This window comes from Trichechus manatus, unplaced genomic scaffold (genome assembly GCF_000243295.1).
Source record: "Trichechus manatus latirostris isolate Lorelei unplaced genomic scaffold, TriManLat1.0 scaffold00065, whole genome shotgun sequence".
NCBI classification, from domain to species: Eukaryota; Metazoa; Chordata; class Mammalia; order Sirenia; family Trichechidae; genus Trichechus; species Trichechus manatus.
Genome location: NW_004444001.1, coordinates 11114268 through 11132526, shown reverse-complemented (window position 1 = coordinate 11132526; position 18259 = coordinate 11114268). Strand labels below are relative to the sequence as shown.

The 18259-nt window shown below is 39.7% G+C and overlaps 1 protein-coding gene across 2 annotated transcripts in view; it reads right to left on the bottom strand.

Moving 5' to 3' along the window:
* The window catches only part of RUNX2 (RUNX family transcription factor 2), a 137388-nt gene that overhangs the window by 106774 nt on the left and 12355 nt on the right, over nucleotides 1-18259 (bottom strand). For both annotated transcript variants that reach the window (XM_023734244.1, XM_023734245.1), the window contains one exon: nucleotides 14170-14274. In XM_023734244.1, the coding sequence (XP_023590012.1) occupies nucleotides 14170-14274 (105 nt within the window). The remainder of the gene's footprint in view (nucleotides 1-14169; nucleotides 14275-18259) is intronic.

Genomic DNA, 18259 nt, shown 5'->3' with positions numbered 1-18259 from the left:
AAATGATACTCATGAAGAGTGTGCTTCTTAGCTCAAGCAGATACATAAGACTAAATGGGCAGCTTCTGTCCAGAGGCGAGATGAGAAGGCAGACAGGGTCAGGAGCTGGTTGAATGGACATGGGAAATCAGGGGTGGAAAGGAGGAAGGTGCTGTCACAGTACAGGGAGAGCAATTAGGGTCACTTTTTTTGTATGAGAGACTAACTTGAATTGTAAACTTTCACTTAAAGTATAACAACTAAAAAAAAAAAATTTACAGCCTAAAGAACCCTATAGGGTAGTTCTACTCTGTCTCCTGGTGTCGCTATAAATCACTACGACTCGATGGCACCTAATAACAACAACAACAACGCCCTGTCTTAATAAAATTAGATATTAGATTCTGATACTGATTGTGTCCAGGGTTTTGCATATGTTGTATCCTTTGCCCTCAAGTCTTCCTCCACTGTTCCTAGAGCTGGCTTTTTCTTACCCTTTAGGTCTCTGCTCAAGTGTTATCTTCTCAGGGAGGCCTTCCCTGGACCACTCTAGAATAGGTTCCTTTTTGGCCCCTGTCAGCCCATTACTCTTTATTAGTACAGCCAGTTCCCATCACAGCACTTATCACAATTTGCAACTACAGATAAATGTTCATTTACTTATTTCTTGTCTAACTCCCCAAAGGCTGGGGATCGTGTCTGCTTTGTTCTGTATGCTTGGCACCTGGCTCATATTAAGCATTCAAAAATTTTCTGAATGGATAAATGTTCCCACTACCAGACATATTTACATTTTAAAAATTATCTCGGATTGTCACAAAAAGAGACTCCGTCAGCTATTACAATAGGGGATGGTGTTTTTTATGGTGGGACCAGGTAGGGGAAAGAAAGATCCTTCTCAGATACAACTAGTCTTACATCATTCAGGCAAAGGCGGCCACTCCATCACAGAGACAGCTGCTGCCTCTTCCAAGACATTAACTGGAAACAGTGGCCAGTTCTATTGTCATGCACCTTCTCCTTAGAGTAACTATTCTCGTTTCCAGTGATTCTCTCCTTTCAGCTTCAATGTAGTAATGGCATCTGTAACATTCCATTATTTTCCTGATGCTATTTCCTCACCACTATTACTTTCACAAAAGTACTAGAATTATTCTAAATATATATATGTATATATATATACTGGGGAGGATACACACTAAAATATTACAAGTGGTAATCTTGGGAGGTGCTTATGGACAATTTTTATTTATTTATTTTTATTAATCTTTATTTTCTAATTTTGTCTACATCTTCTACTTGTTTAATAGTTTAAAGTTAACTTTTTTTCCCAAGTATTAACTTTATTTCACTGGTAGCCAAAGTGAGTTCCTACTAAGAGTTAACTTAACAACTTGTTACTTTCATCTCACAAAATTCAGTGTTCGTTGAACTTTGTCTTAATGCCCTGAATACTCATTCAAGAAATATATGTAATATGCACACCTACTGTGTGTCAGGCCGCATAAGTTGGGACTCATTTACTATTTAGCAGTGCTACTCCGTCACCAAGCATGCTTCTCAGGTAAAATTATTCCATACAATCAACCAAGAATTCTCTGGACCCAAACCAGAAGCTTCCATAACTTTAATGACAAAGGCATTAGGGAGATTTCAGTAGTGAATAATTTAATAGGAAGAGACCTGGGCTCCTGGCCCATTTCGATAAATCATCCGCTGACTTCCACAGTGACACAGGGCAAATGAGTTTTCAAGTGTCCATGCCACAGTTTATCTACTTGTAAAATGAATAATGCCTCCCTCAAAGGGATGTCAAGAGAATCAGTAAGGTAATGTCTAAGTGTTTGGAACTCCGTGACAGAAAGGTGGCTACATAATTACTATTTGGTATTTAAGTTGCCCTTTATGTGTGCCAAGTACTTTATGATCATTCCTTAGGAGGTATTCCTCCAAGCTACTCTGTGAAGTTGTCTTCATATCCATTTCCATTTAAAGGATGAAGAAGTTGAACTGGAGAGAAATTTAGTGATTTGCTTAGGATCAGTAAGAATACATAAAGGTCTCAAAATAGGAACATCCAAGTCCTCCAATTCCCTTATTCATAACTGAATCAACACTTTAAACTACCCTCACACACATGAACTCTCTGTTAAGCTACTCTGAAACTGACCTCATGGTAAAAAAAAAAAAAAACATTGCTACTGTTTTTGCAGGATGGAGTGAACGGTGAGGAGGTAAAATAGAATGATGTGTCAAATGAATGAAAGCTAAAGCTCTAACAAGACCAAAGCTCTTTTTACACGTCTATATTTTCCTCACTTCCTTTATAATAATCTGTGTTTTGGTATCTACATAATCTCTTTGAAGCATCCATATGTTTCTACAAATAACTTCCAGGGCCAATCTTAAAGAGGAGACATAGAGCCCAGGTTAAACCATCCTGAGTATCCCCCAATCAAAATACATTCTGGCATGTTTACTCAGGTGACAGCTCATGAAAATTAATGTCAAGAAGGTACAGAATGAGAAGAAGATGGGGGACACATGACACAAAGGATGTATGTTCAGTCTGAGGGCTGATGGAAAGGCAGAAAGCACCAGTTTTCTTCAGGGTCAGCGGTCTCTTCCCCACTTCTGCCCAAAGAGAGGACACAGAGCCTACACTGGAATCATACCAGCCACCCTGCCTAGAGAGAGTTCTACCCCAGATCATGCTCTCCCAGCTTTCTTAGACCATGTGTATAGCTATTTTCTTCCTTCTGCTCCATTCAACGGCTCATCTGCCAAACAAAGGAAGCATCTTTCTGTTCTGAGTCCTACACTCTTACTAAAATGGCAGAAAATGTGTGGACACCAGCATCTTGGGAATGCTGCTCTGGGTGTTCAATAAGCAACAGCCAGATGGCCTCTGAGGATCAAATATAATGATAGGGAGACAGTGCTAAGTAAATATGGTTGGGGAGGTCTTCTACATAAATTTGGAAAGTTCTCAAAGCACCTTAGGGTCTGCCCAGGTCAAAACTGTGAAGTAGAGGATTTAACTTCCTCTTTCTATATCCTCCCTTCTTTGCCTTCTCCTCCTCTGCAGGGCCACTCCTTTCCACCCCCTCACCCCCACCCACTGGCCCAGGACTCTTCAGAGCTCTCCATGGTGACACTTGCTTACAGCCTGACCTTCCCCATTTCCCTTCTTCCCTCACCCATGAAAATTTCTGTGCCCTATGTTCCAGGCCCTTAGATACTACTCCAGCTAATCTGTTAATATGAATGGGAAGCCGCAACACAAAAGAATGGCAAAGAGTGTAGATCAGGCACTCATAGCAAATAGACTTTAAGCAGGGTGCCTCTCGTATCACATTATATTGGCAACAGCCAATGTACAGAACTGCTGACATCTTCAAGCAACAAAAATTGAGGGTTTGTCACTAACACTCTCACTGAAAGAACTACTAAAGGATATACATCAAGAAAAAGAAAACTGAACCCGAAGAAAGAACTGAGGTGCAAGAAGGAACAGTGAGCAAATAAATGGATAAACATGTAGGTAAATATAAAATGGAGTGCCTGGGTGGCACAAATGGTTACATGCTGAACTACAAACCAAAAGGCGAAAGGCGGGTGCCCACCCAGAGGCACTTCAGAAGTAAGGGCTGGTGATCTGCTTCCGAAAGGTCACAGTCTTGAAAACCCTATGGAGCACAGTTCTACTCTGCACACATGGTGTCACCATGAGTCGGAATTGGGTCAATGGCAACTAAGAACAACAACAAAATATAAAACAAGTATAAACAGTTTAAAACACTGATAATGACTAAAACTAAACTGATAAACTAAAATATCAGACAAAAACGTTAGGAAAGAGAGGGTGATTGCAATTTAAAATATAATAAAGTTCTTATATTATTCAAGAGGTGGACAGAAGTAATGATTAATTTTATGAAGACAAATATATACACGTTAAAATGTTAAGGGTAACTGCTAAAAGAAAAGAAATTACATGATAATTTTCAAGCCAGTAGAGGAGGAAAGCTAGCACAAATCTAGAAGGGGAAAAAAAAAAAAAACTGGATAAAGTCTACTCTGTGAAAGGGAAATATTTACAAAAGGAGGAAATACGGAAATTCAGAAACTAAAAGCTCTCACTTTAAATGTATGAAACCCTGCGCCCTTAATAGTACACCAGACCTGAAACACATCAGAAATACATACTGGTAGGCAAATTGAAATGCCAGAAGTTGGTAATGCCTTCGAGGTGGGTAGAGACCCTGCCTGTACATTTTGACTCATTATTTATTCTCTAGTACTCATGACTTTATTGATATCTATCCCTTTATCTCCACCAAAAAGCCTACTCCCAATAAAGGATTCTACATAATTTATTTTTACCTTAATATGAATTTAAGTATGAGTTACCTTTTCCAGAGATGCTTAGATTTAAGCCTTATTCCCAATATTTAATGAAGAGCTTACGTCTATTAGTAAATACATTTTAGCCACTAGCGCACAGTAGGAGAGAGATGCTAAGAGGAACAGGGAACCCTTCCTCTGCTACTTAAACACTACGTAACAAACACAGTCTTTTACTTTAACCATTGCATGTGATCTAGAATTAATATTTTAGATCTAAATGGTTTTCATGCCATTTCTTAATTTCCAAAAATTACTTGTAAATTATGAACAATTATTTTCTATACTTGCCTAATCAAAAACTTTTGATCATGGATTAAAAAAGACCGGTTGCCTTCAAGTCGATTCTAACTCATAGCAACCCTATAGGACAGAGTAGAACTGCCCCACATGGTCTCCAAGGAGTGCCTGGTAGATTCAAAGTACTGACCTTTTGGTTAGCAGACATAACTCTTAACCACTACACCACCAGGGTTTCAGATTATGAATTGGAAGACTTAGTATTGCTAAGATGTCAATACTACTCAAAGCAATCTATAGATTCAACGCAATCTCGATCAAAATCCCAACAGCCTTCTTTACAGAAATGGAAAAACCAATCCTAATTTGACACTCGTTTGGTGCCTTCTCCAAGCATTTAACTTTGTTTTCATAGAAACTATGCTTTTTTTTTTTGCACTTATATTTCATTTCCTTGTATCATATGTAATTCACTGATATGTACAATAAGGAGCCGTGGTGGCATAGTGGTTAAGAGCTCAGCTGTTAACCAAAAGGTTGGCAGTTCGAATCCACCAGCCACTCATTCGAAACTCTATGGGGCAGTTCTACTCTGTCGTATAGGTTGCTTTGAGTTGGAATCGACTCAATGGCAAAGAATTTTGGGTTTTCAATGTACAATAAATACCACTAGAATAAAAAAGTTTGAAAATAAAGGAAAAAAAAAAAAGCCCTTTGAGATTTTACGTAAGTAAAGACCAAAGATGTGTTTTAATTTCCATCATAAATTTATTCTGTAAATATGCTAAACCCATTGCGGTGGAGTCGATTCCGGCTCCTAACAACCCTATAGGTCTGAGTAGAACTGCCCCAAAGGGTTTCCAAGGCTGCAGTCTTCGCAGAAGCAGACCATCACATATTTCTCCCCCAGAGCGGCTAGTAAGTTCGAACCCTCAACCTTTCATTTAGCAGCCAAGCGCTTAACCAATGAGCCACCAGGGATCCTTGTAAATATGCTTGAGAGGGACAAGCATGAATGTGTCATTCAACACAACAAATCTTTTTTCCCCTGTTATTTTTAAGTATATCCTATTTCTCTGGCTCAGCCTTCCTTGAAGAAAATACTGTAGTATAAACAGAATAGAAGTAAGAGAAATATTTCAGTGACCTATCAGGAAGTATCTCTCTCTGGAAGGAAAAGCCATTTTCTTAAAGAAAAAGAAAGAAATCTCTCTTTCAATTCCTACATTTTTTTTAAGAATGAGTGATTTCTAACTTACACCAAACTACAAACTACTGACACATTTGGATCAAGTCTGTGTGTTTTTAGTACACACATCCCTCAAAAACCTGCCATGCTGTATTTAGTGAGGAGTAATACATCAACTGGAGCATATGCATGTGGAAAATGTGCTCATGTTGTGAAAGCTACAGGTCCTTGTTAACACAAGTCCAATACAATGAGAAAGCACATTCAGAACTGGGAAGCCAGGGAAAAGTGCAAAGCAGGGACACAAGCATGTTTTAACGGCTGTGATTTTGCCATGAAGGGATGTTCAGGCCATAGCTCCTTGCTGTAGCATGCCATGTGCTGCTGAATGAAATTACTGCCATGCAGTCTGCTAGCGAAGGAATGTGTAAATAGGCCATATATCCTTGCATCAGTTCCACAGAATGGTGCACAACACAAAATGCCTCTCGATGTGTCATTTCCTTCTTGGCCATCTTCCCAGCTCCTGACAGTCAGTCAACAACAACAACAAAAAAAGTACTGGAAGAGATTTAAAACTGCTCTTCTCAAGAGCACATTCCACCGACCACCAGACACAACCTCTACCAGCGCTTCTGAGCGCCCCCCTTCTCCATCCTCCTTGAAGAAAGGGAAGAATGTGAACAATTTTTTAAACTGTTATTATTCTCTTAAATTAAAAACTTGCAACAACATTGTATGTATTAGTGACCAAATGATTAATATACATGACAATCAAACCCCTGCTTGTATTTGTTGACATGTAAATATCAAAACATGGCATTTACCCATAACTTCCATCTCTGGGGCATTTTAGAGACAGTGAAGCATGCAGCGGAAAGTCTGCAAGTCAAGAAGTTAAGGGACTTTCTACTAATGCCTTATGCTGAGCACTCAAACTCAGGCCTGTGGCATCTGAAGTGTGGTCCAAGGCCTATCAAGATTTTCTCAAATTGTCTTCACAGAGAGTAAGAATTTAAATGCAAGTTTTATATCCAGAGATATGAAATAAGCTTAAAAAATTCTTCTGCCGTCCCTCCATCCAATACATTTTTACACATCCCCTACTTTCTTTCACCTGTGATCAACCTCTAACTAAGCACCCAACATTGATAAATAAGCAAAGGTCATAGGCCAGCCCCCATGAAAAGCCTTTTCTTTCACCTGACTAGGATGAAAAGTAATGGAGGATAAACATGAGCTGGCACTGACATCATCTGAAATGAAGAAAAGAAAATACCAAACCCTCCATTCTCTCCACCCTTTTCACCTGGCTGGAAAATAGTCTCAGAAGTGGGTGCAACAACATGAGAGAAAAATGAGATGATGCCCTGCCAAGACCACCTGTTTTTGTTTAAATCTGCTACCTTAAGTTTGTTAAAATAAAAACTTGTACCATCGGAAGTGCCTCAAGAACATGGAGAAACTAAGTGTTGTCTGACGATTCATAAATCTGCTGATGAGAATGAGCACAGACGAGAATGAGCAAGCAGAAGAGACGAGTTTGGCTGCAGGACCTAAGCCTAATAAGCTGGGTTAGTCAGGGTGTTAAGGCAGTCCTGGGAATACAAACATTTCCCTACACTCCCAGATAACCTCTCACTCACCTAAAGCTCCAGCCCCTTACTGAAGTCATGAACGGAGTCAAGCAGAAGAAATCTTGCAGCCAGATACTCTAAGCCAGTGGGAAAGGGGTTACATCACTGGGAAAGAAACAGCAGAGCTTCTCCCTTCTCCCACTAGGTCTGTACGGGTGGCTGCTCAGCAGTGAACAGTAGTCCCTCAGCAGAAGACATACAGATGAAGGTTTTGGTCTCTCCTTCAGAGTAACTGTGGTTTACTTCCTTGGGGCACGACACACAAAAACTCTTAGAAACCCACTCACATGTGTCAGGTACCAGTTCTGCAGGCATGCCAGCCAGTGAGAATTTTCAATGCTGGATAATATAAAGTATAAAACTTCCAGGCTTGTCCATTTGAGGATTAATGAGCTATTTCTGTCATGTTGCCAGGTAAGGCTCATTACCTTTTGTCGTCGTTGTTGTTCAGACACCTAATATTGTCTTGTAAAAGTATTGATCTGGCTCAACTTGATATTCATCTGCTAATACCAAGAACAAGGTAATAAAAAAAACAGTTGCCGTCGAGTCGACCCTTACTCATAGCAACCCAATGTATGTCAGAGTAGAACTGTGCCTCATGGGATTTTTAATGGCTGATTTTTCAGAAGTAGATCACCAGTCCTTTCTTTCAAAGCACCTCTGTGTGGACTCAAACCTCCAACATTTCAGTTAGCTGAACGTGTTAACCATTTGCACCACCCCAGGACTCCACAACAAGTTTATTATTGGTGGTGTTATTGCTGGTAGTTGCTGCAGAGACGATTCTGACTCATGGTGACCCCATGTGTGCGGAGTAGAACTGCTCCATAGGGTTTTCAAGACTGTGACCTTTTGGAAGCAAATCAGCAGGCCTGTCCTCTGAGGCACGTCTAGGTGGGTTCAAACCACCAACCTTTCAGCTGTAGTCCAGTGCTTACCCGGCTGCCTCACCCAGGGACTACCAACTCAACAAGATAACAAAAAATTAAAAAACTATTGCCATCAAGTCAATTCCGACCACCAGTGACCCTTTAGGTCAGAGCAGAACTGCATAGGGTTTCCAAGGCTGTCATCTTTACGAAAGCAGACTACCACATCTTTCTGCCATAGAGCAGCTAGTGGTTTTGAACTACTAGCCTTCTGGTTAGCAGCTGAGCACTTAACCACTAGGGCTCCAACAGGTTATGTTTGTTGTTGTTAGGTGCCATTGAGTCAGTTCCAATTCATAGCGACCATATGTACAACAGAAATAGTCACCCTTAATTCATCTGATATTTACCAAATTTGTTCAATTCAGAACAAAGCTACTATAATTAAACTTTGAGTCATCTGGTAGAACTTTAAACTTCCTCCAGATTGAACAGTCAAGAGACTTCAGAAAATATCACCTTGATGAAATTATTTCTTCTGTTGCAACGACATTTACTGTCTAAGCAGCTGTGGGAGTTGATGACATTGGTGGTCCCAATGAACCACTTCCCTCATTATTCCCACCTTTGTGTGGCTGACTCCCTCCTTTGAATTCAGGCTGCACCTGTGTCTTGCTTTAGCCAACAGAATGGAAGAAGTAACCCCATGCTAGCTCTCAGACTGGGGGCAGTGGGTGGCTCAGTGACAGAATTCTTGCCTTCCACACAAGAGATCCAGGTTCAATTCCCAGCCAACGCACCTCATGTGCAGCCACCACCTGTCTGACAGTGGAGGCTTGTGTGTTGCTATGTTGCTGAACATGTTTCAACAGACCTTCCAGACTAAGATGGACTAGGAAGAAAGGCCTGGAAATCTACTTTCAAAAAATCAGGCAATAAAAACCCTATGAATCACAATGGCCTAATCACTGTGCATAGGGTTGCCACGAGTTGGGGCCAGCTTGACAGCTGCTAACAACAACAGTTCTAAGCCTAAACCTTAATTAAGCAGGTCTGACAGCTACCACTTTTGCGTTTTAGGAGCACTGAGCTGCAGCATAAGAAGTCAGACTTCCCTGCTAGAGGGGCCACATGAAGAGGCTGTGGTGAAGAAGGAGAGGCCCTAGGACTACACGGAGAGAGAAAGGCCCAGCTGTTCCATTGTTCCAGCCGAGCTCAATCTTCCAGCCATCCCCACTAAGCCACAGACACATGAATGAAGCCATCTTGGATGTTCCAGCACCAGCTGCCATCTGACTGCAGCCACATGAGACCACAAGCTAGATCAGCAGAAACACCATCCAGATGAACCCCAGGCAACCCACAGAATCGTGAGAAATACTAATTTGGTTGTTGTTTCAAGCCATTATGCTTTGGGGAGGTTTGCTACTTAGCAAGAGATAACTGAAAAAGCAGTAAGAGAATTAAAGGAATTCTACGTAAAGTGACTTACTTTTTCTATCCTCTGCACAGCCAATGATATCCTTTTCATCAACCCTCCTCCCTAACTCAGAACCATGACTATAGCATATGATGCTGGTAACCAAGTTTTCACCTTCTGTAGAAATTCTTTAAAACACACAGGAATGGGAACCAAGTGCATAAATGGAACAAAGGATCCTAATAGAAACTGATGTTTGAAAGAGTTACTAGGTATCCAAATGCATTACTGTTGCTGCTGCGGCTACACTGACTTCTCCGGCTGGTGAACATAGAGCAGTCGTTCATCAGAGCTAATTTGCCAACAGCAGGTCAAAACGCCTTGCCTAAACACCAGACGTACAAATTTGAGATCTTAAGCATGATGTCATGTCTTAAAATGATAAGCTAGCAAAGAAAATAAATGGCATTTTGTAAAGATGTGCACCGTTTTCATGTTTACACTACTTAAGATGAAGGTTCTAATAAGTCATCGGTTATGTTCCTTTAAAGGGAAGTTTTATAACTGAGATGAATCACAACTGCAAAAGATCAAAGTTAAAAAACATCAATGATGCCATGGGGTACTTTTTAATCTTGTAATGAGTGATGATCATGTGCTCTTATGAAGTGAGTCCAACGGCCAACGCCAGATGTGTATATTAAGAAAAGAAGTTGTTTGTGATGTGACAGCACCAGTTCAGCTGCCAGAGACGGAAAACATAGAAGGATGAAATCTTTCAGAATTTTGAGTGAAATGCAAGTCGTGGCAGATGCTCTGATAGGCTGAACCTCCCAGGGGGGCACTAGTGCCATAGCATCCTCTCTTAGACATTTCTTTGCTGCTAATAAGTTATCACTGTCATCAATTCTGCACAGCTGTCCCCAGGCAACACGAATACCTGCTCAAGCCACAATTGATAACACTGATTAGTGTCATTTACTAATGAGCAAAAATCAGTAAAGTCATCTCCGGGGTGGGGGGGCGGGGGGGCGGAATACACTAGAGAAAAGAATCTAGATGGTATCTGTTTCCTGGAAACATGCTATGAGCAAAACTCTACAACAAACTTTAGACACTGAAAAAACTTTATTAATAATAATATTGAACACTTAATGAGCACTTAGCACATGACAGTCACTACACACTTTACATACATTACATCATTTAACATCCTCACAGCAACTGATGAGGAAAAAAGTAATATTACTCCCTCTTTAACAGATGAAGAAATTGAGGCAAAAAGAAGTTACATAACTTGTCTAGCACTACACAGCTAGTAAGCGGTGAGCTGGGATTTCAATCCAGGCAGTCTGATACCAAAGCTTGCACTCTTACCTATCACATTAATGTAAATTAAAACCCAACCAGTTAAACTCAGAACTTGTCCTTGTTCAAACAGCTGATCTACCAGAAACAGCCTTTTCAATATACACTCGGGCTTTTAGAGGAAGGAATGAAATTCCATTCACAGGACTCAACAGTACAAAATCCTCAACTCCTTCAAACCACTACAGTAATAAACAGATTTATATTATTTCTATGACAAATAACCACTACTGACGGAATTACAGCTTGGAGGCAAGCGGCACTAAATCTATTGCACTAATTGTCTTTTTTCCTGCTCTTAGGAAAGAAAGCCTTTTACTAAAACCTTTTTCTGTTAAGGGTCTACAAAATAAGCCACTTTGAATATTAGCGCAAGGGTTGGTAAACTATAGTTCGTGGACTACATCTGATCTGCCACCAGTTTTTGTAAGCAACATTTTATTCGAACATAGTCATGACCATTTGTTTACATATTGTCTATGGCCGCTTTTGCATTACAATGGCAGAGTCGTTGGGGCAGTGACTGCATGGCCTGCACAGCCTAAATTATTTACTATCAGGTACTTTACAGAAAAAGCAGTTCTACTCTGTCCTATAGAGTCGCTATGAGTTGGAATCAACTCAACAGCAATGGGTTATTCTAAAAGGAGTCTTCATTTAACATTAGATAAACATCCAATCAATCAAAATCCTATTGTACTCACTGTTGAAGAAAATTGCAAATCCTGTGCACTTCCCATACCTGGAGTCTCAAAATTAAAGAACAATATTGAGAAGAGTGCTGTAATATGAACGCCCAATGCCCAAGACAGCTAAGATCAGGGCAGAAGAAAATAATCCAGTACAGAGAATCTAGATAATAGGATTGAGTCATTACTGATACCAGATCCACCCTTATATCCAGATACCGAGTTGGGCAAGTCACCTCACGATACCAGGGAAATGACATCAAATTTTCAAAGGTATTTTCAGTTCCTAAGAAATATCACTCAGGCTGATCTAGGGCAAGTGGCCTGCCACTCACAGATCCCCATCTGCTTCCCCCTCCCCCACCCTCAGCACCACCCAAAGACTGAACCCATCAGCCATCTGCCCCTCTACCCCAACCCTCATTACTGTCAGAGCATGTCTCTGCATTTACAGAAAGTGACCCTATCAACTAATTAATTCTGTCAAAAACCTCTTAGAAATGAGGTGACACTATCCTCACTTGAAACAGAAGCAACTTTCCCAAAGCCACCCTGTCTCACCTTTTGTCACATCTTTCTGGATGGAGCAACACCCACCCTTCACTGTTTCTTCTCCCAACCATCAACTTTTGAGCGTCAACTCTTGAGTGTACACACACACGCACATCATAATAATGGTTTTTCCAAGAACTGAGGAAAGCTGGAAACATCTTTAAAAAATAAGTATTATGTGGTGCTAAATACTAAAAGACTACTATCTTGCTTTATCCACTATTAAAAGGGATGTCCCTACCATTCAGGAACTCAAGAACTAGATAAAAGATAAAAGGTTAGAAGATGTCTTCCATCATAAAGCATCATTCCCAATTCATGGCATTTCAGAAAAGTCAGGCAAAATCCCCAAACCAGTCAAGACAGCCCTGCTCTCTTCTATTCACCTAGCACTGCATAACCATTCTCCCTTAGGACTAGAGACTTGGAGCTCACACAGATGTGTACAGCAACCACCTCATAGGACATCCCCAAACAGAACAGACAAATGAATGACCCAGCACTGTGAACCTGGAAGAACGCCATACACATGAAAGGAGGAGAAAACAAAAACCTCAAAGACTGGCGTTTGAGGCAGGAAGCCTCCCTAGATCACGCAAGCAGTCCGCCTTTGTGAAAAGAGGCAGCAACCAAAGGAACAGGAGCCTCCATACATTCCCGCTGCTAAGGGAGATGATGCTACTTAAGTAGAGGCAAAATCTTATCAGACCTTTCTCTCATTTTAGGGGAAGATATGCCACTCTCACTGTCTAGACAGGGGTGTTGTTACATGACAAATACTTCTGCAGGCTCTACCTCTACCATAAACCAGACTCCCTAAATACAAAGGGTAGGACTCCGATGTATTCACTTATCAAAGGCAGAGTTCTATATGACATTTCCATTGGCACAGTTTTTTTTTCCAGGCAAATTTATTTTTATTCTGAAATATTTGTATTTACGGTGCCTAGAGACCCAATATTTTTTCTTCAAAAAACCTTTTGGAAAGCCACTGGCACAATTTTTTAAATGTGGTTTATATATTGAATAATCTTTAATCTCTAAATGTATCTAAAAGCTGCTATGCTGAGTTTATTCAAAGCATTATGGGAATGGGAAGTGGGGAACAAAACTGTTTCAGTTTAGATTTAGGAGGAAAATACATATTGACCCAAAAGGATTGTGTGTACTACCGTCAACTAACTACCAGTTAAACATTCTGGATGTCCAGACAGACAAATAAACCAAGATGGGTTAAACCAGGTTTGCCTATATCTGTTAAAAGTAACTATCTATAACAATTACGGGAACATGACCAAACAACAGTGTTGTAACAATCAAGCAAGTTATCATTTGCAAATAAATTCTTTGTAATTAAGCAGTGTGCTCTTTAGAAAGGGAACTGAGTGGGCGAGTTAAAGAGTTAAAACACATTCTTAGGCCACGGGAAACACAGGCAAATGCTTTTTGACTAAACTCAAGATTTTTAAGTTTATTGTTTTCCTCTTCAGCTCTCATGGGTCTGTCTATTCGGCCCTGTCTATTGCGTACAGTGGATGAGTAGAATTTCTTAGTAAAGAGTTACAGTGACTAAATAATTATTCACTAGTTTCCCAAAGTTATGGAGGCCTTAGCAAGCTTGTGGCAAAGGTTAAAACTGTAATTTTATTTTCTACTGTGGGGCTCTACTAAGTGCCTCTCACTACAATTATATGTATATAGCAAACCTGACAAAGAAACTATTTATATGAAAGTAACACTTACTCATTTGGAATAAATTCCTCAGAGGGTCTCAGTAAACTTTATTAACATTTCCAATAGGAAGGCAAGTACTTACTTCTGGGTTCCCGGGGTCCATCCACTGTAACTTTAATAGCTCTGTGATAGGTGGCTACTTGGGGAGGATTTGTGAAGACAGTTATGGTCAAGGTGAAACTCTTGCCTGTAGATATAAAAGGGAAAAAAATCCATCGTGAACATAAAAAGACAGTATTGGTGATAATATAGCAACACAGATGTCCAAATTTCATTTAAGCATCTCTGAGGAGGTAATGAAACAGACAAGAAGCAGAACTTGTTCTAACTGGAAACTCTCTGGTTACTAAACTTGTGGAGTGTCAAGATCTTCCGCATTGCAGTAGTACAAGGCTCCAATCCCCACCCCAAAAACGCTGCTCAGTAGCAACAGCTGTAAATAAAAACAAAAACTCTGGGACCATGTGATGTCCAAATTTCACTTAATCATCTCTGAGGAGGTAAGGAAACAAAGACAAGAAGCAGAACTCCTTATTCTGGTTGGAAACCTTCTGGTTACTAAACTCGTGGAGTGTTAAGATCATCCTCATTGCAGTACTACAAGAAGGCTCCAATCCCCACCCCAAAAAAGCTGCTCAGTAGCAACAGTTGTAATGAAAACAAAAACTCTGGTCCACTTGAGGAGCGTTCTCTTGCTTTCAGTTTTCTCCAACATCAGGAACACATCCAAGCACAGACAATTTTAGAAGTCTTTATTTAGGATTAGGTCATGACCCCATGAGAGAACAATAGTAAATCACTGTTGATTATGTTATTTACTTCACATGGCTTTAGCATTTCATTTACTTAACTGCACTACAATAAGATGAAAGAGGAAAGTTCTTATGGGAATCATTTTAACAGGAGCCAGTGTCTCCTGTCCTGGCCTTAATGTGCCTGTGGTATGATGATGATTTCATCATTACTGGAACAAAGTTTTTCTCCTCCCTGCTCACCCCTCCTCTAACATACATCCCTGCTGGTAAATCTTGAAAGAACTCCCTGACAGTGACTTATTTTTTGCTAAACGTACACAGCATCTCCCAATATAAATGCGCATTTTTACTTTTAGCAGAAGGGTGTGTTTCTCTGGAATAGTACATCTGATATTTCAAATTAATGATCTAAAGGTGATGAATAAGGGAGGGGAAAAAAAAAAAAGACAGGGAAGAGTATGACAGCCGATTTGGATGTTTGCTTTCCCCAGAAGATACCAGACTCCGTTACACAGACTCACTGACAGTTGTAATCAGTTAGATTTGCAACGGTTAGTCATGTCAGATAGTCAAAACTGCAAACTGTTACAAGACAGGAAAAGGTGGGCGTGAAACAGTGAGTCAATAAAACATTCAGCAGTCTCAGGCCAGAGCACTCAGTCTGCTCCTCTAACAGACCTTTAAAAAGCTCGTTTTGTTTTGCTTTGTTTTTTGGTCAGACTCTTTCTCCCCTACTGAAAGCCGAGGGTATTAAATCAAAACACAAATCTTAGACAGTATGTAGCAATACAAAGTTTAATGCAATCTTTTCAAAGCTTAATATGGAACAGGTTATATACAAGGCTTAATGTAGAACAGGTCTTTGGCTGTCAAGTCTAGTGGATGGGTTTTCTTTTCAACCTAGACCATGGAAGTTCCTAAAATCTGTTTAAGACACACATCATTTGTTACTGAGTATATGCAGTTTTAAGTCTCGTTGACTATACTTTCCCATGGCCAAAAGAATAAAAAAGAAAGAGAAGAAAGGAGTAGGGAGGGAGAGAGTATAGGGAAATATGAATATTGATTAGAAACCTATTAAATGAAAACCACTTCAAATGCATTATCTCATTTACTCCTCCCCAACTGTTTATCACTCCCCCTCCCCATTTTACAAATGAGGAAACTGAAGCCCAGAGAAGCTTAGTAATTTACCCAAGGTGATACTACTACTAAGGGCAAAATCAGGACCTGAGCCCAGGATTTAGACCCTAAAATTAATGCTCTTTTTGTTGTTGTTGTTTTTACTCTGCCAGTTTGTCCAAAAACGTTTTTATTCAATGAATAGGTAATTCATTTCTAGATGTGTCCCAGTCCGCTCTGTGAGCCCAAGAAACAGTACATTTAAATGGACTCATGTAATATTTTGGCCAGGAGAATAAAAGCATGTATTTTTAAAGTGTCATTACTGTATCATATTTCATCCATTATCTATGGGATGTTACATGGATTTAAGTAATTTACCTCTGTTGGGGAAGAGATTTGTTTCAGAAGTAGATTGCCACGTCTTTCTTTCTAGTCTGTCTTAGTCTGGAAGCTCCACTGAAACCTGTTGAGCATCATAGCAATACGCAAGCTTCCACTGACAGACGCGTGGTGGCTGCACTTGAGGGGCACTGACTGGAAATCAAACCTGGGTCTCTCGCACGAAAGGCAAAAATTCTCCCACTGAACTGCCACTGCCCCCTCTATCAATATCCTTAGTGTTGTCTCTAAATCACCTGTAAAACCTGACTATGAATTTATCTAAACTTGCTCTGGAGATATGTCCATTTTAAACCTTTACAATTAAACCAGAATGTTAAAAGTCATCTATGATGCGTCCCCCCAAGTTCAAGGAAACACCTCATGTAGGAACAAATGCCAAATATTATAAATTCACCCTTTAAGTATAAAGCATGCAAATGTTCAAGGCAGAACCAATTTTCTATAAAGATGTTTTTTAAAAAGAGGTTTTTTTTGAGGGGGAGGAAACAAGTATTCAGTCTTCTAAAAATCAAATCCTAGGGAGCAAAATGTATTTTAACAACTAAAACAAAAATCAAGAAGGTTCCTTCAACTTGTTTTTGCCCCTTCAGAAAAAATACGTATGTAATGTTGGAGGAACATTCAGAAACTACTATACAACTCAGTAATAAGTTCTCTACCTTATAATAATAATGCATTTCCTAAGTCAAATGTTTATATGGGTATTCATGATTTCCTTAAGCCAAAAAAAAAAAAACCTTTTTCCAAATCCCATTTTTTTATCAACTTCTGTAAGTGATAAAAATACAGGTTCTTAAACTTAAAAATGCAGGCTGTTACTTAGGGAGCTAGCACTCACTAGATAATTGCATTATCCGGGGCTTCATCTAGGAACTAGTTCTGCAGTGTATTTTCTGATATAAATATAGGGAACTATCACTGATGCAATGGCTAAGAGCTCGGCTGCTAACCAAAAGGTCAGCAGTTGGAATCCACCAGCCCTCCCTGGAAACTCTATGGGGCCGTTCTACTCTGTCCTATAGGGTTGCTATAAGTCGGAAGCCACTTGACGGCAATGGGTTATTATGGAGAACCATTTCAACCTATCCTGGGGGGTTGCCAGAAACAGACAGTAGAGGTAAACAGGGATTATATCCTAAATTGACAAAAGTGCATGCTCTGTATACTGTAGGTGCTGAAAACTGCTTGTAAATTAAAAGTAACATGCATGATGTCAAAAGAAAGAAATCATACCAAGAAAACATAAGACCCCAAGTAATTTTAAACACTTCTGTTTAAAATATAAGAGAAAAAAGGAGAAGACAATTAAAAACCATAAGTCACTCTTAATGCAAGTTTCACCGATGCTCTCCTTTCATTCCAAAGCATTTCAAAAGTTGAGCTCATCAAACGACTTATAAAGCCAAAGTAAATAGTGATGTGACTCGTTTATAAATCTAAGACTATTTTCAATTTCTGAGAGTTTATAGTTCTATCAGTGAAAAGAAAAAAAGTATATTATTTGTGGAACTTGGCATTTTATTTTTTAATGCTACCAAAAATAGAAAGAAAAAAAAAAGTTGGAAAAAAAAATACAATGGTAGCGGCATGTTGATCCAGACTGAATAACTTAAGAGAAATGTAGAAGTGTGAAAATCAAAGAGGAAGCTAGAAAGAGTCTGTTATAAAACAGGTCAGGTACACAGGCAGGTTAAAGGGTTTCCTGCCACTGAGCACTGAGAAGCTGACCCATTTTTTTCAGAGTGATTATCTCTTATCAATGTTCTCTGTCCTTTTTTCCTCTTCATTTCAGTTTGATATTGCTGTTTTGTTTCATACAATGGTAAATCAGTGATACAAAAATCTATCATTAGTGATAAATCAATTTTTCTTTCTCCCTCCATCCCGCCC